This window comes from Anomaloglossus baeobatrachus, chromosome 9 (assembly GCF_048569485.1).
Source record: "Anomaloglossus baeobatrachus isolate aAnoBae1 chromosome 9, aAnoBae1.hap1, whole genome shotgun sequence".
Taxonomy (NCBI): Eukaryota; Metazoa; Chordata; class Amphibia; order Anura; family Aromobatidae; genus Anomaloglossus; species Anomaloglossus baeobatrachus.
Window position 1 is genome coordinate 181,910,171 of NC_134361.1, and position 22,787 is coordinate 181,932,957.

A 22,787-nucleotide genomic window follows, 5' to 3' on the forward strand; every position below is an offset into this window, starting at 1 on the left:
TCTATTGATTAAAGGGAACCTGTCACCAGATTTGGGGACTATAAACTGTGACCGCCACCAATGAACTCTTATGTACAGGATTCCAGAATGCTGTATATAAGAGCCCATGTCACTCTGTAGAAAATGAAAAACAATTTTATTATACTCACCTAGTGGGGCGGTCTGGGTCGATGGGTGTCACTGCTCTCTGATCCGGCGCCTCCTCTTTGCGGCAAAATCTGTCCTCCTTCTACCCAGCCCAGTATGGATGATGTGTCCTACATCATCCACACAGTCCAGCATTGTGGTCCTGCACAGGCGCACTTTGATCTGCCCTGTTCAGGGCAGATCGAAGTAATGGAGTGCGCATGCTCGGGCGATCTGGAACCTTTCCTCGCGCCTGCGCATTACAATACTTAGTAGGGCAGATGTAGGATACGTCATCCATACTGGGCTGAGTAGAAGGAGGACAGCGATCGCCACAGAGAGGAGGCGCCAAATTGGAGAGCAGCGACGCCCATCGGACCGGACTGCCCTCTAGGTGAGTATAATTAAAGTGATTTTTTTTGGGGTTCTACAGAGCAGCCTGGGCTCTTACTTACAGTATTCTGGAATGATGTATATAAGGGCTTATGGGTGGTGGTCGCAGTTTATAGTCACCAAATCTGGTGACAGGTTCCCTTTAAAACATTGTAGGACAACCCTTTAAAGGTATATAAACATTTGACTCCATAAATGGGTACATGTAGCCACCAGAAAATACTAGCATATCTCATACAGACTTATAATATATTTTTTAGGACTTGATGCCCCCAGTGAAGTTGATGTGAAGGATGTCACAGACACTTCTGCTTTGATAACATGGGTGAAACCACAGGCTGAGATCGATGGAGTTTCTCTGACCTATGGAACAGGAAATGAGCCCCGGACCACAGTGGAACTTTCTGAAGATGAAACCCAGTATGCCATGAACAACCTACGACCAGATACAGAATATGAGGTTATCTTAATATCTCGACGAGGAGAAATGACCAGTACACCAGTTTCCGAAACTTTTACAACAGGTATGAATTTCAAAAGCTTAGTTGAAACTTCGTGATCAGATGTAATATATAAGTATGGCGGGATGTCCAGCAGGAAGTGTCCAATTCCTCTGTAGGACCATGCATGGTAAGTGGAGCATTACACAATCTTCACTGATATTATTGAGCTAGCCATGTCATGCACCATTTTTCCAAGTTCTCCAGGGTAAACACTCTAGCCAATAAATTTGGGTCCCCTTATTAAATGGAATTTGTCATGAAATTGTAGTTCAGTCTGCAGGCATCATGCTGTTGATCCGGGAAAGCTGACCAGATTGATATATAGGGTTGGGAGAAAAAAAGATAATCCCTAATTTTTAAAAGGGTAACTTCACATTATAAAAATTCCTCGGGTATGCTCGGTGCTCAGCCCTGTGTGAGCCATTTGTGGTGTTTGATTGGCTCCCACTGGGGTAACAAAAACATGACCAGATATAGTGTGCTTCCAAAAAAAAAGGGAAAGCCCTGCTCACCCACCACAAGTGACCTGTTTATGGCTGGCTGCATGTGGGCGGAGACCCAAACTGCCCAATTAGTGACTTTCTTTGTGGTTCAGGTCCCAAACCAAACTTTGTCTAAAGTCTGGCTAAACCCGCCGAACTGAACTTCTATGGGTTCGGTCATCTATAGTCACTACATAGAACACAAAAATAAGAAAGGAAAAACATCGCTCACCCTCCCCCACAAGGGATCTGTTTATGGCTGGCTGCAAGTGAGCGGAGACCCCACTGCCCAATTGGTGACTTCCATTGGGGTTTAGGTCAAGTCCTGCACCCAAACCGAACTTTTTCAAAACTCCGGCTGAACCCGCCAAACCGAACAAACTTCCACAGGTCCACTCATCTCTATTTGTGAGCAACAATGGCCCAATGATGGAACAGTGTTCACATACTACCATGTCATATTAAAATATTTCTGATATTTTTAACTTTATACAGACTTAGACACACCCAAATATTTAAGGAAATTGTCACAGACTGACACCACTATCACTCTGGAATGGAAGAACCCCTTGGCCAAGATTGACTTCTACAGACTAAAATTTGCGCCACTCTCGGGAGGAGACCATGAAGAAATAACTGTACCTAGGAGTAACCAGGCCACCACAAAGGCTACCCTTACAGGTCAGACAATTAATAATGTCATTTTGATTAATATACATATAGGTGAATATGATTTATGAATTCAGATAAAAGAGTTTATAATCATCTGTGACTATTTGTGATTTCTAGGGTTAAGACCAGGAACGGAATACGGCATAGGATTAACCGCAGTAAAGCAGGACAAAGAAAGTTCTCCTGCTACCATCAATGCAGCAACTGGTAATGTATAGTCAAATAATTAGGAAATGTAAAAGCACTCCACAAGGAACTACTGTATTTTTTGTTTTATAAGATGCATCGGATTATAAGACACACCCCAAATTTAAAGATAAAAAAAAGTCAAAATAAAAAATAAAATAAAAAAATAAAAAATCGGGTCCGTCTTAAGGCTGCTTTACATGCAACGACATCGCTAACGAGATGTCGTTGGGGTCACGGAATTCGTGACGCACATCCGGCCTCGCTAGCGACGTCGTTGCGTACGAAACGAACAAACGACCGTTAACGATCAAAATTACTTACCTTATCGTTGATCGTTGACATGCCGTCCATTTCCCAGATATCGTTGCTGTTGCAGGACGCAGGTTGTTCGTCGTACCTGCGGCAGCACACATCGCTATGTGTGACACCGCAGGAACGAGGAACATCACCGTCCCTGCGGCCGCCAGCAATGAGGAAGGAAGGAGGTGGGCGGGATGTTCGGCCCGCTCATCTCCGCCCCTCCGCTTCTATTGGACGCCTGCCGTGTGACGTCGCTATGACGCCGCATGAACTGCCCCCCCCTAGAAAGGAGGCGATTCGCCGGCCACAGCAACGTCACAGGGGAAGGTAAGTCCGTGTGACGGGTGTAAGCGATGTTGTGCACCACGGGCAGCGATTTGCCCGTGACGCACAACCGATGGGGGCGGGTACACTCGCTAGTGATATCGATAGCGATATCGCAGCGTGTAAAGTGCCCTTTATACTCTGGTGTTCTTTTACTGGAGGGGGTTGGCAGCGGTGGTGGAGTGGAGTCACGGGAGGCAGGGGCGGTGCTTGTGGGTTCTGTCCTGGCAGCAGTGAGTGTGTGCTGGCAGCGGAAGCTGTGCTGGCAGCGGAAGCGGCGTTGGCCGTGTTGGCCAGGTCTGTGCGGCAGGTGTCTCAGATGCTCTGTCAGCAATCCTGGATTCATAGAAATGGCACCTGGAGCGGCACGTGCACAGACGGAGCTCCCTCTACGCACACGCGGACTCTGGGTGCCATCATTTACACCAAGCATCTAGGACACCTGCCTCACCGGACTGCTCCATACAGCCGGCTGTCTTCCCGCACAGAGAAGCAGCCAGCCGCCTGCCCACACAGACAGCTACTGGCACAGACAGCCGCCCACACAGACAGCCGCCCGTGCCAATTCTCCACCTCCGGTTAAGCTATATTCGGATTTTAAGACGTACCCCTCATTTTCCTCCCAACTTTTTGGGAGGAAAAGTGTGTCTTATAATTCGAAAAATATGATAATCATGTCAACTTCTATTTTAGATTTGGACGCCCCCAAGGATTTGGAAGTCACTGATGCTTCTGAGACTACTCTAAATCTACAATGGATATTACCAGTATCCAAGTTTGATCGCTACCGTCTTACCTACGTCAGCACTGGCGATTCGGAAAAGGAAGCCCAAGTTCCTGGAGATGCCAATACCTACGTACTGACTGGGCTTGACCCCGGTAAAGAATACAAAATTTCATTGGTTGCTGAAAAAGGCAGATATAAGAGCAAACCGGCTTCGGCCATTGGACGTACCGGTAAGTAACTCATCGTATACTCTTTTGCCGATATCTAGTAAGGCCAATACTTCTTAGAAGAAAGGTAGAATAATTACGTCTCTGTCCACACTTTTTATTTCTAGGATATTTGAACATCTGCAACGTTAGATCAGACGTTGTTTGCTAATTACCATTGTTTCTTTCATGTTATATGCAGCCGGTAAACACAGTCAGTCAACTTGAATTTCCGACTCACTGATTTTCTTTTTAGCCATTTTTCCTGCAGAGCGTGAATGTATCATCTCGGCTTCTACAGACAACAGATAATAAACCTCTGCTTCTTTTAATCTTACCTTTATCTTCTAATCTGAATTTTCTTTTGCATCCAGCGTTACAAATTTCTCAGTTCTTTAAAATGTTGTTCCATCTGTTATATCACTGCTCGCTCTTATATTTGTCAAATGGATTAAAGGGGTTGTCATCTTATATGGCAAAAATTGCAAATTGCTTGTAAAGTAAAGGAACATAGCACTTTAGTTGTTTGTAAATAGAGGATTTTTAAATGTATCATTTACTATTCGTTGCCTGGGTTACTGACCACCACTGCCGTATGTTAGCAGTGGCCAGTTTCCTAGACAAGGATTGCAGCGCTTACAAGTTCTTTACTATAGAGCTTGTAAGTTCTGCTATGAAGATAGCTTCATTGTCACTTTGGAGTAATCAGTTTGAGTCTGCCTCTGCTCCAAACTTTCACCAATAAAGAGAATACTACCCCCTGACCTCACATCGTCCCCCCACCCCAGGTGTGCCCCTTGTAGCCCATTTAACTCATTTTTACCACTAGCTTTATTGATTATCTCTAAGAGTAGCTTAAAGGGAATTTGTCACTAGATTTTTGCTACCTAATCTGAGAGCAGCATGATGTAGGGGCAGAGACCCTGATTCCAGCGATACAAAAAAAAGCAATGTCCAGCGAGCCAACAGAACAAAAATTCACTTAGTACTTTGTTAAGAAAAAAAATTATATTAAAAGTTATTCCAAAAAAATGACCATACAGGCAGAAAAAGGCACAAGTGATGAAAAATAGTCCAATAAGGGTAGACAAGGGACGCGTTTCGGCTATGCCTTCATCACGGTCATTGATTCCAGCGATGTATAACTTACTGGGCTCTTGCTGTAGTTTTTGTAAAATCACTGTTTTATCAGCAGGTGATTTTTACTAATAAACCTGCTGCTAGGTAGCCAAACCACGCCCTTAATACTGATTGGCATTTTTCTGCCTAGTCCCAGTGCACACGGAAAGTGGCCAATCAGTGGTGTGGACAGGATTATACAGAGCTCAGCTTATAGAGAACTGGTAAATCTATAGCACAGAAAACTTTTTTTAATCAAAATTTCAGCATACAGTAAAATAACTGATACATCACTGGAATCAGAGCCTTTGCCCCTACTACTCAGATGGGGTAGTAAAAACCTGATGACAGATTCCCTTTAAGGTCACTCTATTAGGACTTTATTACTTCTGAAGAGCTTAGACGCTCAGGATTCTTAGTTGTAAGGAACCATAATATATCACCCATTCAATTTTCTCCTACTCTGTCCTTCCAATTTAAAGAGCATCGGCCACTAGGATTTTCCTATATAAACTAAAGCCAGTGCTATACTGGCACTATCATGCTGATTCTATACATACCTTTAGTTGTGAGATCGGATGTATAGTTTCTGAAATATAGGCAAGTAAAGTTTGTGAAATGCACTGTTATTTGATGATAGGTTCAACGAAATATCTAATAGGTGGGTCAGGTTTTGCTAGTTATTACCACCCCTGTCTGCTGCCTGTCCTTTCTTCCTCCTTCCTCCCCCTGTAATAACAGAGACAGGGAGGCAGACAGGGGTGGGAATAAATTGCATAACCCGCCCCAACTAGTAGATATTCTGTAGCTGCTATCAATCAATTAACAGTGCATTTCACAAACTTTACTTGCCTGTATTTCAGAAACTATACATCCAATCTCACAACTAAAGGTATGTATAGAATCAGCATGATAGTGCCAGTATAGCACTGGCTTTAGTTTATATAAGAAAATCCTGGTGGCTGGTCCTCTTTAATATGTGGCAATATGGCATGTCTTATCAAAAGCCTTCTTTTAGATGAGAATATCCTTAAAGAAGTTGGCCACTACTTTAACACTGGTGGCCTATCCATAGTAAAGGTCATCAATGCCTGATTGGCTGCGGTCTATGACTCTGCCTATCAGCTGCTCTTGGGGATGGTGGTAGCAGCAGGTGGTCAGAAATATTCAGTTCTGGAGCTGCCACATCGTCCGATAGCGGCCGGGTACTGCACATTCAGATCAATAGGAGGTAGATGTGCAGTACCTGGCCATGGCCACTATCGGAAGACAGGGTACCTACGGAACTGAGCACTTTTGGCTGTCTGGTGCTGCCGCCAGCACCTAAAGCAGTTGGTTGGCGGGCTTGCGAGATGTCAGACCCCGGCTGATCAGACATTGATGACCTATCCTAAGGGGCACTTTGCACACTACGATGTCGGTGGGCTCAAATCGAAAGTGACGCACATCCGGCGTCGCTCTCGACATTGTAGTGTGTAAAGCATTTTTTATACGATTAACAAGCGCAAAAGCATCGTAATCGTATCATCGGTGTAGCCTCAGTCATTTCCATGAATTGGGAAAGACCGATGTTACGATGTTGTTCCTCGTTCCTGTGGCAGCACACATCGCTGTGTGTAAAGCCGCAGGAGCAAGGAACATCTCCAACCTGCGTCCCGGCCGGCTATGCGAAAGGAAGGAGGTGGGCGGGATGTTTACGTCCTGCTCATCTCCGCCCCTCCGCTTCTATTGGCTGCCTGCTGTGTGACGTCGCTATGATGATGCATGACCCGCCCCCTTACAAAGGAGGTGGGTCGCCGGCCAGAGCAACGTCGCAGGGCAGGTGAGTGCATGTGAAGCTGCTGTAGCGATAATGTTCGCTACAGCAGCTATCACCATGATATCACAGCTGCGACGGGGGCGGGGACTATCGCGCTCGGCATCGCAGCATCGGCTTGCGATGTTGTAGTGTGCAAAGTGCCCCTAAGGGTATACCATCAATGTAGTGGTCGGCACAAAGAGTTCCTTCTTTGCCATTGTATCAATCCGTAGAGATTCTGCCATGTACACTGTGTTTTTGTCTATTTCTTTTCCATTTTTATAGACATAGTGACAATTATTACCACAATTAAGGTCATTGCTTTTTAAGATTCGCTTGAATAGTAGCATAAGAGCCCTAACCCATCAGAAAAAAAAAATCTGGGTACTGCCGACCTTTATCCATGCCAATAATTTTATTACAAAATCATGCCACGACTTTTGAGATACATTTTTCCCAGTATATTAAATTCTCCGAAACGCCAAGTGTCAATATAAATGAAATCAATATCACCAACAGCGATGTTGGTCGGTTCCGTCTTGAGACTCACGCTGAGATTTCCCAACAATTGAACATAAGGAAATACTATGAAGGCAACGGGCTGGTTTAGAGATTTCATCTCTTTCATCTGGTTTTGATGCATTCATCATGTGAGACAAACACTGACTATCCAAATCAAACAGAGCCGATCAGCCATCCATCGTTGTTCCAGGAACGTGCCCTGGGGTCCTAGTCCTAAGAGAGTCGCTGCTCAAGTGGAAAAAAGTGATTAAGGTTTAAAGACGCTCTTAACAAGTTTAAGTATGAAGCAATTCTTTGTGCTTTTAGGGAAGACGATCTAAATTTTAATCCCAGCTGAGTAGTTTTAATACAATACCGGTATTCACGATACAGCGGAATGTGTTCATAAAAGTGTAGGTTTATTTATTCATAAGATCATATAATTCTTCCTTATGTGAAGGGAACGCGGCAGGAGTTAGGAATAGTAAAAATGCTATTCGGAATTTCTTTTAAGATTCTATTTACTTTTAACCCATTTTTCTGAATTTTATAATGACTATATAGGTGTTATACTTCCAAAACTACAACATTAAATTGTATTTCCGAACAAATAATTATTAATTAAAACTACAAGTCCAAGGGTAAAGCCTAAATTTGGCATATTGAACTAATTTTTAACATTCTGTGCTCCAGATGTAACATTTTGACCCTTGCGGTTCTCCTTCATTGAATTTATAGAACCAAAGGTGTCTATAGTATTACATGGGATCCGACTGTGATTTACTGGAACATGGAATTAAATGCCTCCACAGATGTAGGGACCAGTAAAAAGTCTTTGTACATCTTTGCCCATTCTTTTTGTATCCTTCCTATGGGCAATACTAGAAAATATTTAAAGAGAATATGTCACCAGGTTTTGATTCCCCATCTAAGAGCAGCTTGATGTAGGGCCAGAGAGCCTTATTCTGGGGATATATCACTTAGTGGGGTTTGATAAAATCACTGTTTTATTTGCTACAGAACTACCAGTTCACTGAATGCTGAGCTGTGTATAACCCCGCCCATATCACCGATTGGAGCAAAAGCTGCCAATCAGTGGTGGAGGCGGGGTTATACAGAGCTCACAGCAGGGTTACTAGCTCTCTAGTCAAACCAAACAAATGGCCAAAAATATAAACAGTATAATTTCAATAAATTACATAAATACCCAAGAAGAAAACAAGAGATTATCTTAAAAAATATATATTTTATTTAAATTATTAGTCAAAAAAACTACTTAAAACATACATAAAAACATATGTGGTAGGTCAGGATAAACACAGTGGATACAGGGCTTAATATTGGATACAAGATGCAGAAAAAACAGCTAAAAGTATAAATATATAGGAAACCAAATAGTTCTCTAGTCATAATTTCCTGCTGATAAAACAGCTATTATATAAAAACTACAGCAAGTAGCCTAGTAAGTGACACATTGTTGGAATCTGGGTTTTCTTTTTACATTATGTTACTCTCAAATTAAATGGCAAAAACCTGGTGATGGATTTCTCTTCAAGTGTCTCAGTCTAATTTTTTACTTCTTTTTTTTTTTCATGTCACTAATGATTTCAAAATCAAAAAATGGTGAATCTTTAAAAAAAGGTTTATATTGTTGCAATAATATTAAAACCACATAATAATGGGAATACAAAGTTCCCACAGTGAGACTTTAATCCCTTTCTTTATCTTAACTAATGACTTGTTACTTCCGAAGACAATACTAAGAACCAGGTGGCACCAGCTGTGGGTACAGGAAAGGAGATTCCGGCAGCTAAATAGGAAAGGGTTCTTTACAGTTAGAGCAGTCAGACTGTGGAATGCCCAATCATAAAAGGTAGTAATGGCAGATACTATAACAACTTTTAAAAAAAGGCTGGATGACTTTTTCAATATACAACATTGTGGGTTATAGATGATTTCATGACAAAAGTGAATCATTGATGGAAGAAGGTTGAACTTGATGGACCGAGGGCTTTCTTCAACCTTTGTAACTATGCAATCTGTTCTTTTAATCACTTTATTATTGCTAGAAAACAGTTTATTTCCCTAAATTCTGACTAATAATTACAACATATTTTCAGAAGTGCCTCTTGAGCTGGGCAACCTATTGGTGTCCCAAGTAGACTGGGACTCCTTCAAACTTACGTGGGCAGCTCCAGACAACAACTATGAAAAATTTGTGATTGAGGTTAAAGACAGTGAAGATGAAGGAACCTCAAAAACTATTATGGTACCTGGAGAACTTCGATCTTTGGAAGTGCCGGATCTGAAACCAAACTCAAAATATCAAATTACTCTATATGGAGTGATTAAGGGATCTAATACTAAGCCTCTGTTTGGTGAAGCTGTCACAGGTACCTTGGAATGTTTCGGTGTGGTCTTGACATCACTGCCCCATCAGCTGCCCACAATCTATGCTGCATTATCAATGATTGGCACTTACTTCATCAGCTTCATCCTTTCTGCCTTCTCTAGCTTTCTCTTTACAAGGAAAACAGTGGGATTGTTACTATCTCGTAGAAGTTCATCATTAAAGAGGTTCTCCACCACTACATTGATGGCCCATCCTTAGGAAAAGTCATAAATGTCTGATCGGCCATTGGTGATGGTGGTGGCAACAGGAAGTCGGAAATGCCCAGCTCTGGAGCTGCTCCGTCTTCTGATAGTGACCGCGGCCGGGTACTACACATCCGCCTGCCATTCAAATAAATAGGAGGTGGATGTGCAGCACTTGGCCTCGGTTGCTATCAGAAGACGATGCAGCTCTAGAATTGAGTATTTCACGCCACCGGCACTGAGAACATCTGATTGGTGGGGGTGCCAGATGTCGAACCCCAACCGGATAGACATTGGACAGGCCATCAACTTAAAATTATTGGATAACCCTTTTAATACATAGTAAGTAGGGATGATCGAATACTTTGATTATTCGGCTTCGCGAATATTTTTTGAATACATCGCCGCTATTTGACTATTCGTGAATATTTGATGCACAAAGTAAGTCTATGGGAAACCCGAATAACAACTAATCGGTACTATTCGGGCTTCCCATAGACTTACATTGCGCATCAAATAGTCAAATAGCGGCGAGGTATTCAGAAAATATTCGCAAAGCCGAATATTTGAGGTATTCGATCATCCCTAATAGTAATTATAGTGTTTACCTTTTTTTCTTGCAGCCTAGCTACTATTTGTCTATGTTTAACAGCCAAATCAAAGTCCTAAAATTATTTATTTAATCATCTATATAGCACCAATAATTCCGTGGTGCTTTACAGACACCATCACCATCACTGTTCCCGTTGGGAATCGTAATCTTAACTTGCTATAAGTCTTTGGAATGTTGGATGAAATTGGAGAAACCCCTGCAAACATGGAGAGAATATAAATCTCCTTGGAGACCTTGTCCTTGGTGGAATTTGATCCCAGGACGAAAGCACCGGTGGTAACCATTAAGGCACCAGGCACCATAAAAAGATCACGTCAAATGTTGGGGAAATGTTTTTGGTGCCACGCAACTTATCTTTTCCCTTGCAGCTAAGTGTATTTACTGTATATTGGGGCATCAATGTATTGGTTGCTCTCTATGCACATAATCATTATTCAGAATGGTAAATGCTGTCAAGATCCCTCTTGGGTCTATTAAATGAACTTTTTAAGCCTATACAACTTTTTTTTCATGGCTCATATCACATGTGGTTACATGTGTATATGGCCACCGCTTCTTCATTCATCACCAGCTTCATCCATTTGAACTCATTGCTTTATTGTGCATGATCCATTATCATACAATACCTGTAAGCATGCAAAAGTTGCAAGACAAACCTACTTTTGTGGGTGATCAACAATTCCGATGAGCACCTTCACTTTTATCTTGACTTCCAGCTGAAAAACTGAAAAATCACATTTCTGATTTAATTTTCTGGCAAGGTTTTGAACTTATAAAGCAAACATCCTTGAGTGTATTCTTGGACTAGTCTTCTAGTCTTTGACTAATCCAATTACATTTTTTCCTGCCCAGAAACCAAGCCAGAAGTAGACAACTTGTCCATCAACAATGTAACACCCAAGGGCTTTGACTTGTCCTGGACAACAACACAAGATGGTTTTGATGGATTTGTTATAGAAATCATTGACGCAGAAAGGTTATTGGAGCCAGTGAAATTAAATGTATCTGGTGATCTCAGGAATACTCCAATCTCAGGGCTATTACCCAACACTGATTACACCATCTACCTCTATGGCATTGTCCGTGATCAACCTACACAACCTATTAGCACTTCAGCCTCTACAGGTATTAGATATTCAAGCCATCATTGGATATACCATTTCTTTTTTACAGATAATTTTGCTTTTAGCTTTTCATTGTTGTTTGTCCTGTTTGTTGACCATTTGTATTGTCACAAGTGCTTATATAGACAAAGCATTTCATGCGTTCCCATCATACTGTAGGCAATTTAATATATTTCCAATGCTTGGATTCATTAAGTGGGTTGCCCATGGACTCGAAAATAATAAAAGAAGTAACACTCATCCTCATCAATACCTCGTAGCTCCCATTCTGATGGTTACCCTGGTCATGCCCATCTCTACTTCTTGGTCCCTTCCCAGTTCAATGGAAATGGCAAATAATACCAACTCACCTATGGGTCAGAACCACGGCTCTCCAGACGGGATAGTGCTCTACTAGGGGACCAGAAATCTAAAGAACTGGACACTCATATAGACATCAGATAGTAGAAAATGTTTTTGCCGTCCAAAAATGAGTTTACAATGTTTTGTGTCATGATCCAGGACCAGGTAAATAAAGAGACAAAGCACTTGACCAGAAAGGCACTCACTCCAAGAATAAAAATATATAGTTTAAATTTTATTCGTGTATCAAAAATTTAAAAAACACATACAGAGGACAACAAAGTGCATATATATTAAAAAACACCAAAAAAACAATATATGAGACCCAATCCAAGTCAGACTCTTCCTAAAGATGATCCAGGACCAGTACTCTCCACTCCAGAGTTTCCCAGACCCGGCCTAGTCATGTCAGGGGTTAACTCCCATCAGCCTCGTTCGGGTTTCAGTAGACACTATATCTGGGCGCTACACTTGCATTCCTGTGCTGGTTATAGTTTTCTTCTGCAGCCTGTGACTGGCTCTGGTGAGATTTCCTGTTTGATCTGACTCCTTGTTACTGTGCCCTGACCTGAACCCTCCCCCATTTGTCTGTCTGTCCCAGTCCCTGACTTCCCGCTCCTGTCAGTCGTTTGTGTTTCCCTCTGCATACCTGATCTCCTGGCTTCCAACTCGGTTCTGTTTTCTGACTTGATTTTGATCCTCCCTTTGCAGTGACTTGACTTTCCTGGCTAGACCCTGACTGCTTGACTACTCTATTTCCCCCTGGTGGTTCACCTGTGAACTGCTTGCTGAAGTTACTTTGCTGTACTTCAGCCTCCTTTCTTTTACAGTGTTTAGGGGGCTTTACACGCAGCGACATTGCTAGCGATGTTGCTGGTGAAAGCACCCGCTCCCGTCGGTTGTGTGTCATGGGCAAATCGCTGCCCGTGGTGCACAACATCGCTCGGACCCATCACACGGGACTTACCTGCCTAGCGACGTCGCTGTTGCTGGTGAACCGCCTCCTTTCTAAGGGGGCGGTTTGTTCGCCATCACAGCGGCGTCACTAAGCGGCCGCCCAATAGAAGTGGAGAGGCGGAGATGAGCGGGCCAAACATCCCGCCCACCTCCTTCCTTCCTCATTGCGGGCGGCCGCAGGTACGAGGTTGTTCCTCGTTTCTGTGGTGTCACAGGTAGCGATGTGTGCTGCCGCAGGAACGACGAACAACCAGCATCCTGAAACAGCAATGATTTTATGAAAATGAATGATGTGTCAGCGATCAACGATAAGGTGAGTATTTTTGATCGCTAACACTCGCTCGAAGCTGTTACACACAACGACGTCGCTAACGACGCCGGATGTGCATCACAGAATCCGTGACCCCGGCGATATATCGTTAGATACGTTGTTGCGTGTAATGGGGCCTTTACTCTGACTCTCCTTCCCTACTCTGCTGCTACCTAGTGGGGAATACTCTGTACTACATCTTACCAGCCCTTTGTACAGCGTGACATTTTGCTCATTGACTCTGACCTTCATCAGGTGCTATAAGGATTTTTGCAGAGAGACATGGATCAAGTTGTGTTTATCCACTATAGGAGAAATATGGGAGACTCGCAGTTGTGAGGGCACTTGTCATTACTGCAGACATCCTGTGCTTTATCACAGCCTTATCCATGTTTTTCTACAAAAAACATCTGTGTACCTGATGAAGGCTAGAGTCAATGACAAAAATGGTCTACACTCACTTTCGGATCGTGAATAAAATTTCTACAATCTCATCTTTATATCAGTGCCTATTTTTTGTATTTTTAAGCCAGAACGGTGCCGTCCTTAGCCAAAAATTTGGTGAGCAGGCATTTTTGCTCTCATTTCTGTGTGTCAAGACAAGACCAAAAAGTAGAGACCTGAGGGACCAGATAGACATCAGATTAGGAGTTTCGGGAGCTCAACTAGACAAATTATTGATACTTTTATTTTTTTTAAAATCCATCTAAGACCCCAAACCTCCACAAGGAAGAAAATATAATGCAAATCTACAGTACTAAAAATATGATATATAAGAATGATTACTTGGAGCAGTATATCCCAGCAAAGATAACATGGTACCTTGTATATCCTCTTAATCTGTCCAAGGGTTGCTAAGAAGTCAACAGCAGTGAGAGCTATCATGTCTACTATAAGGAAGCAACATTATTTCAGCTTCCAGTAGTTCTATTTTTAACACTGTCCAAGTAGAAAATGGCTATTTTTGTTTGTATGTTTGTTATATGTTTCATCCCTACTTGTAAATGTGGAGCTATGAATATGAGAATAATAGACTTTTATTAATTCTATAAAAATTCCAGAATTCAATACACAATTTAAAATTCTTGAATATTTTTTTACATTTTGAACATTAATCCTTAAAGGGAACCTGTCACCAGATTTGGGGCCTATATGCTGCTGCCACCACCACCGGGCTCTTATATACAGCATTCTAACATACTGTATATAAAACCCCATTCCGCTGTGTAGAACATAAAAATCACTATATAATACTCACCTAAGGGGCGGTGCGGTGCAGATTGGTCTGATGGATGTCTCCGTTCTCCGGTACCGCCGCCTCTTCTTTCGGTCATTTGTGTCCTCCTTCTTCTGAAGCCTGGGTGCATGACGCGTCCTACTTCATGCACACAGGCCGACATTGAGGTCCTGTGCACGCACACTTTGATCTGCCCTGAGCAGGACAGATCAAAGTATTGTAGTGAGCCTGTGCAGGACCTCAATACCGGTGAGTGTGGATGACGTAGGATGCGTCATGCACCCAGGCTTCACAAGAAGGAGGACAAAGATGACCGAAAGAGAAGGCACCGGTACCGGAGAACGGAGACACCCATCCAACCAGTCTGTACCGCCCCTTAGGTGAGTATTATAAAGTCATTTTTACATTCTACACAGCGGCCTGGTCTCTTATATTCAGCATGTTAGATTGCTGTGTATAAGATCCCACTGGTGGTGGCCGCAGCTTATAGTCACCAACTCTGGTAAACCAAACAAATTGATAATTTTTGGAAAACTCATAAAAATAAAGCAAATATTATGTGAGATGATTAAGTCTAAAAAATTTTCATACCACATAGTTCTCGTTAATGTTTGTCTTTATGTTATATTCGTATTTTATGCTTTGATACATTGCTCTTTTTAGGTTGTGAGGATCACAACATGTTTTACATGGCATCTTCAGATCGTTCCTTATAAACAGAATTTCTTGACCTTTGCTGCTTCTCTTTTAGCTCTCAGCTTCTTATCCGAAGAGAACACAAGACTACTGAACTAACAATGCTTTTCGATTTCCTTTTTCCCTTCAATGGTATTTTTTTTCCAGAGACGGAACCTGAAGTTGGAAACCTCGTGGTTTCCAAAATTACCCCGAACAGTTTCCATCTGTCATGGACAGCCGACGAAAATGGTTTTGACAACTTTATCATTAAAATGCAAGATGCCAAAAATCAGTATGAGCCAATTACACTAACAGTGGCAGGCAGCGAGCGCTCAACGGTTGTGACAGGACTAAGAGATGGCACTGAATATGAAATTGAGCTACATGGCGTTTCTAGTGGTCAGCATTCTCCGTCAATTGAAGGAGAAGCAACAACAGGTATTTCAATTTTACTAACACGGTGATGGTGGTGATGACTCATGAAATCCTGAGAGTGGGAAGCAAAATTAAGACACAAGTATCTTGAAAAAACTGTTGGTTTTTAGGGCATTTTAAGTGCAATTTTTCCTTTTGTGTAATTTTTTTCTAATATTTTGTATCTATATCTTATAGAGAAGCCTACAAAAAATATTTTAAAAAAACCCACTATCCACAAAGGTAAAGGGAACCTGTCAGGTGCAATATGCACCCAGAACCATGACCAGTTCTGGGTGCATATATCTAATCCCTGCCCAATTGTCCTTGTATAAAGAGATCTTTAGAAAAGTAGGCAGGCCTGAACCGCGAGCGCCAGCTGATTTCCTGGCGATTGCGGTTCAGTCGGACAGGCTTGGCTTACCTCCGGAGCTTAGGTGAGAGCTCCGGGGTTCAATCCAGGTAACTGCAGCCAGGACTGGTATTACTGGCGGTTCCTCCGGTTCCGGTAGCCAGTCCGACACTGGCTGTAGTCCACTAGCCCTGCCCCTCCTGTCTTCTGCCTTGCCTAGACTTTTAATCTAGGAGTAATATATGGAATGTGAGTGCTCTTTTTGTTCTTTTCCTTTAAAGGGAACCTGTCAGGTGTTTATGCACCCAGACTCAGCAGTTCTGGGTGTATATTGCTAATCCCTGCCTAACTGTCCCTGTATATACTAGCATAGATAAAGAGATCTTTAAAAGAAGTATTTCTAAAGATCTTTTCTTATGCTAATGAGCGAGAGGACTAGTCCCAAAGGCGTTATATCCCCCGACTAGTCCGCTCTCTTAGCTTGGTAGTGAGCCCACAGGGGTGTACTAACATGATATTTGATGCAGCATCACCAGTGGTGCTGTGCATACATGTGTTCGCTGTGACCGATCTTCTGAATGCCCGGCTCTTCCAGTCATGCGCACTAGACCTCTCTGAAGCTGGGAGCATACACCCGGCTTCATACTGCGCATGACCAGAAGTGTATTCAGAAGCGCCACAGGTATGCACGGCACCACTGGTGACGCTGCGTTGAATAGCATGTTCATACTCCCCTGTGGGCGTACTACCATGCTAAAAGGGCGGACTAGTCAAAGGATATAACGCCCTTGGGACTAGTCCTCACGCTCATTAGCATAAGATAAAAAATATTTAGAAATACTTCTTTTAAAGATCTCTTTATTTATGCTAGTGTATACAGGGATGGTTAGGCAGGGATTAGCAATATACACCCAGAACTGCTGAGTATGGGTGCATAAACACCTGACAGGTTCCCTTTAAAGGAAAAGAACAAAAAGAGCACTCACATTCCATATATTACTCCGAGATTAAAAGTCTAGGCAAGGCAGGAGACAGGAGGGGCAGGGCTAGTGGACTACAGCCAGTGTCGGACTGGCTACCGGAACCGGAGGAACCGCCAGTAATACCAGTCCTGGCTGCAGTTACCTGGATTGAACCCCAGAGCTCTCACCTAAGCTCCGGAGTTAAGCCAAGCCTGTCCAACTGAACCGCAATCTCCAGGGAATCAGCTGGCGCTTGCGGTTCAGGCCTGCAAACCCCGAGTTCAGTCCAGACTGCACTCCGGAGATCAGGTGAGAGCTCCAGAGATCAATCCAGTTAACCACAGCCAGGACTGGTATTACTGGTGGTTCCTCCGGTAGCCAGTCCGATTCTGACTACAGCCGTTTCGCGTGGCTAGCACGCTTCTACTGGTCCACACCAGTGTCAGGTTTTCAATCCATATGCAAATGATACATTAAGTGTTCTAGGTGTTACAGAGCACTTCCTGAACATTCGCCCTTTAAGGTTGTTTCCCCGCCCAGCAACTGCCTCTTTATCTTGTTGGATAATAAGACAGTGAGCTATAAATCAAGCTAAAGAGGCTCGTACTCGATGGGGAAACAACCTCGGGAGGGATTGACTTGGGAAGTGCTCTGGCCTACCCAGAGCACTTACTGGCTTATTTGCATATGAATTAAAATGCCATTTTTTTCCTAAATGCAGCAACAGATAGAAGATATAAAAGTTTCAAAGGGTTTAGTTTTCAAAGACCTGCATATCCAGGGTTGATCTTACAGATGAATTCCCTTTTAAATTATATTGTCAATACCTAAAATGCTCTTTATGTTGCGAAACAGCTTGATAAATGAGTACATATCCTAGACGGATTCAAATTTCTATGAGCTACGTCGAAAATATTTTAGTGAAGACTTGAGTAAAATGCCCCTTGAAGATGTCACAAGTTACTCTGCTGCTGCTGCTTGACAGTTGAAGTTACAATAAGCAGAAAAGCACTGAAAGGACGTCATAATAAGTGATGAACGCGTTGTACGTGGAATAATATTAGCGAGTGTCTAATGTTTATGTCATTGGTAGAAGGAGGCCAAATAATTTCTCACCAAGAGAAGCTGCAGATGTTAGTGAGTCCTTCATTTCTTTGCTATAAATGGCAAAAATGACTTAGATGCAATATGAGGTAAACACAGTCAATTACCTAGATATAAACATATGCCTTCTGTTGGCTGGAAAGAGTAAGAATAGAAATAACGTGTTAGACTATGCAGCCAAAACGCATACCGGGGGCTCTATCAGAGCCACATATAAGCTATATGTAATCTGCTGGGAAGAACTATATAAACCATATAGTCCAAACATTTCCTTTTTAGCCCGTCATTCAAAATTATGATCATTGGTTGCAAAATTTGAACATGTTTTAATGATTTTAATGTTTTTGCAAAACTTACTTCTCCTGTTAAGACTTTCGTTAATGGTGCCTGACTCTTGCACCCCTGGCTAAGAAGAGGTTTACTTGTTTCTATACATACTGTATGTCTCAATAGGACACATTAATCGGGGTTGCCTTTATGAGAAATAAATCTCCAAACATAGCAAGTGTGAACAGGTGCTAACTGCTAAAACTACACGAAACACAAAAGAATACAGCAGCACTCTGTAAGCTCTAAGATATATATGCAAATATAGAATAGAACTACTATAATACTGCTCCTATGTACAGCAAAAGCCAAACAAACTGCATCTCCAAATAAAATATAGCAAGTGTGAACAGGTACTATCTGCTAAAACTACACGAAACACAAACAAAAGAATACAGCAGCACTCTGTAAGCACAAAGTTATATGCAAATAGAGAATATAACTACTATAATACTGCTCCTATGTGCAGCAAAAACAAAAAACTGCATCTCCAAATAAAATATAGCAAGTGTGAACAGGTGCCAGCTTCTACAACTAAACGAATCACAAAAGAATACAGCAGCACTCTGTAAGCACTAAGGTATATGCCAATATAGAAAATAACTACTATAATATTAATCATATGTACAGCAAAAACAAAAAACTGCATCTCCAAGTAAAATATAGCAAGTGTGAACAGGTGCCAGCTTCTACAACTACACGAATCACAAAAGAATACAGCAGCACTCTGTAAGCACTAAGGTATATGCCAATATAGAAAATAACTACTATAATATTAATCATATGTACAGCAAAAACAAAAAACTGCATCTCCAAGTAAAATATAGCAAGTGTGAACAGGTGCCAGCTTCTACAACTACACGAAACACAAACAAAAGAATACAGCAGCACTCTGTAAGCACTAAGATATATGTAACTATAGAATATAACTGCTATAATACTGCTCCTAGGTACAAAAAAACAAAAAAAACTGTATCTTCAAATAAAATATAGCAAGTGTGAACAAGTGCAAGCTACTATAACTACAAAATATCAAACAAAAGAATACAGCAGCACTTTATTTTTTATATAGCGCTAACATATTCCGCAGCGCTTTACATACATCAGTACTCTGTAAGTACTAAGATATATGCAAACATTGAATATATGAAGTTTAAACTGTATTAATGCTGTATAAAATTTTCTTAGATAACTTAAGGTTCTTTGCTCAAAAATTAGCCAATTCTTGTGTGCCCATCAACTACGGCAAGGTAACCTTTCTTTGATGGGATCCTATCTTAGAGTCATGCCTCTCCTGGACTAAAAATGTACAAATATATGTGCAGATAAGATCTGGCACTAATTAAAAATACCCTGTTATCAAGTGGCACTCACTTACTAGAGTGGAGTTTGACTTTACAGGTAATAATATTGTAGTCTATAGTGGATGGGTAACAAGTGCATTGACTGGCACAAGGTGGAGGCATCAGTGTAGCGGCTGGACAGAAATACAATCTCCTGGCTGCGACATTCAGGAGGCTTTGGAGTGGAAAAAGTTTGGTAAAAGGGAAACCTACTAGTAGTAAGTTGCAGTAGTCCAGATGTGAATGAATAATAGTGACAGGTAAAGTTTTAGCTGTTTCAAAAGTGAGAAAAGGTTGGATTCTGGAGATGTTTTTAGATGCAGGCGACATACAGCTATGTACAGTACGATACATACAGGTGTAATAGTAAAGCACCTCTCAATGCGCTTCACTATTTAAAACCTTCTAATGACCACAATTGGAAGGTTACCTCTCTAACCTGCAAGTTTTCTTGATCATAGCCAATTCTGGTCTCCAGTTCCATGACCTCCACTTGACCAATTAAATTCCTAAATGCATGGGCTTCTGGTAACACACACCGCTGTAGTCTCACATATGTTTAGACTTGGCTTGTAAAGCACAAATTTTTATATGGTGCTTCACCCCATCACATGCTGTTATATTATTATGTATAATTATAGCGCCATTAATTTCATGGCGCTTTACATATGAACAATTAATAGGAACAAGTACAAAATCATGAACAATACAAAACACAGACTTGTACAGGAGGAGAGAGAATCCTGCCCACGAGGGCTCACAATCTACAGGAGGAGAGAGGACTCTGCCCACGAGGGCTCACAGTCTACAGGAGGAGAGAGGACTCTGCCCGCGAGGGCTCACAATCTACAGGAGAAGAGAGGACTCTGCCCACGAGGCTCACAGTCTACAGGAGGAGAGAGGACTCTGCCCGCGAGGGCTCACAATCTACAGGAAAAGAGAGGACTCTGCCCACGAGGGCTTACAGTCTACAGGAGAAGAGAGGACTCTGCCCGCGAGGGCTCACAATCTACAGGAGGAGAGAAGACTCTGCTCGCGAGGTCTCACAGTCTACAGGGGATGGGTGAGGATACAGTAGGTGAGGGTAGAGATGGTCATGCAGCAGTGAAGTAGACTGATGGTTACTGCAGATTGTAGGTTTGTTGGAAGAGGTGGGTCTTCAGGTTGCCAAAGTAGGCGAGAGTCTGAAATGTTGGGGCAGAGAGTTCCAGAGTATGGAGGATGCACGGGAGAAATCTTGGATGCGATTGTGGGAAGAGGAGGTAAAAGGGGAGTAGAGAAGGAGATCTTTTGAGGATTGGAGTTAATGTGCAGGTTAGTACCGGGAGACTAGGTCACAATGCAAGGAGAAGACAGGTTGTGGATGGTTATGTATGTCACGGTTAAGGTTTTGAATTGGAGTCATTGGGCAATGGCCAATAGGATGTCTATCTTTCAAAAATGATGGGTGGATAGAAAAACTCCTTTCTCATCCTGCCCTTCCAGTCAGGAGGTCCAAGATACATCTTCAGGACAATGATATGACACACACCAGATAATATATTTGTTGCATTATATAACATAAATCAGCATCATAAAAACTGTGTAATATAACGCTACCCCTATCCCAACTGGTAGAGAAGTAGCCTCTTCCATATCTTAAAAGATAACCCCTTTATTAAAACTGGAAAGGGATACATTGACTTAACTCTACTTTATCAATTTAAAATAGAAGAAAAAACATTACATTTTCCACTAGTAAGGAGGATATCCTCTTCGATCAAATGTATAAATGTTGTACTTATAAATGCACAACACCAGCCCTTCAGAACTATGGTCAGACATTCGCGAGAAACAGTCCCTGTTCCTAGACACATGCCAAATACATTCGACAGTGCCATTCTAGACCCGAGGTTGCAATATTCTCATTAAACAGTGGGTCCAAACTATTTATTTTTTTAAATCTTACTTGGATAATATATTTAGTCATTCATAACACGATGGGAGAAAACGTACTGCGACAGCCCTGCTATTACTCACTAATCGAGCAAGCCCTCAAGTCTTACTGGTGGCTCTTGTCAACATAAAGGCTCATTGTTCTGAGGGTCTTAAAAAGCATTTCGGTTCTTCCACTTAGCAACTAAAGATGCTAATGGTATTCTTAACCAGGAATGTGAAGATAATTGAACTGTGCTCAGCCGATAAATTTTCAATTACGAAAGAAAAAAGTGCAGACTGTAGCAGCAATAGCGATGGAAATTCTTATGCGTTACGATTACGGGCCATCCTGGGGAACAAGGACCTTGTGGTCAAAATACCAAGTTAATAATTTGTGATTTTTTTTTTTAACTGGATAGTAAATTATATATACAGTATGTGGTTTGAACAAAATTATATACTAAGAAAAGCCAAATGAAAATTCTAAGATGATCCCATAGTTGTGGATTAACATTAAACTATACATTTTACATGGACACCAATTCTAGAAGTTTATAATTTATAATTTACAATATAATTATTGGGATGTTATGGCGAACAAAGTAACAAATTGATGGTAGTAATAAAAGGTTTATTTAACTTCTGACTTCTCAACTGCGCAATCACTGATCGCCCATGGGGCTGTCATCTTTTACCGTTTTGGTTTCTTTGCCAATGGTGGTTGGCATTGGAACAGAGATGATTGAATTCTTTGAAACTCAAATTTGTCAGGATAAGCAAATTTTTCCAAAAAACTAAATTTGCCATAATTGCAGGCATAACAATTGCCCAAAAAAAGATGTGTATAACACTCTGACGTCTCCTAAGACCATATCCAACCCCTTTAGTTCTCTAACACTGACAGAACATTATTATTGTCAAAGTGACTACACCATGCAAACAATTTGCTAAACCGATAATAACCAATAGTCTACTTAGTAACACAGTGTACTATAAAAGTTTTCATGTTTGTTTTTTTAAATTAAATATGGTCCAAAAATTATCCACCTTATTTATAATCAGACAGATCACTCAAACTGGCTCAAACTGATGGTGTTACTGTCAAAAGTAAATTGATGAAAGGTTGCAACGCAGGATAGTTTGGATATTGGCTAAGCAGCCCCAATCGAGTT

The 22,787-nt window shown here is 41.7% G+C and overlaps 1 protein-coding gene across 4 annotated transcripts in view; it reads left to right on the forward strand.

The window, feature by feature from the left end:
- Positions 1-22,787, forward strand: part of TNC (tenascin C) — a 193,942-nt gene that overhangs the window by 74,462 nt on the left and 96,693 nt on the right. Inside the window, exons 7-13 of one of the 4 annotated variants that reach the window (XM_075324090.1) lie at positions 780-1,043; positions 2,000-2,185; positions 2,294-2,383; positions 3,683-3,946; positions 9,461-9,733; positions 11,401-11,673; positions 15,362-15,634. In XM_075324090.1, coding sequence (XP_075180205.1) covers positions 780-1,043; positions 2,000-2,185; positions 2,294-2,383; positions 3,683-3,946; positions 9,461-9,733; positions 11,401-11,673; positions 15,362-15,634 — 1,623 coding nt within the window. The remainder of the gene's footprint in view (positions 1-779; positions 1,044-1,999; positions 2,186-2,293; positions 2,384-3,682; positions 3,947-9,460; positions 9,734-11,400; positions 11,674-15,361; positions 15,635-22,787) is intronic. The other 3 variants (XM_075324091.1, XM_075324092.1, XM_075324093.1) reach the window with 3 other exon arrangements.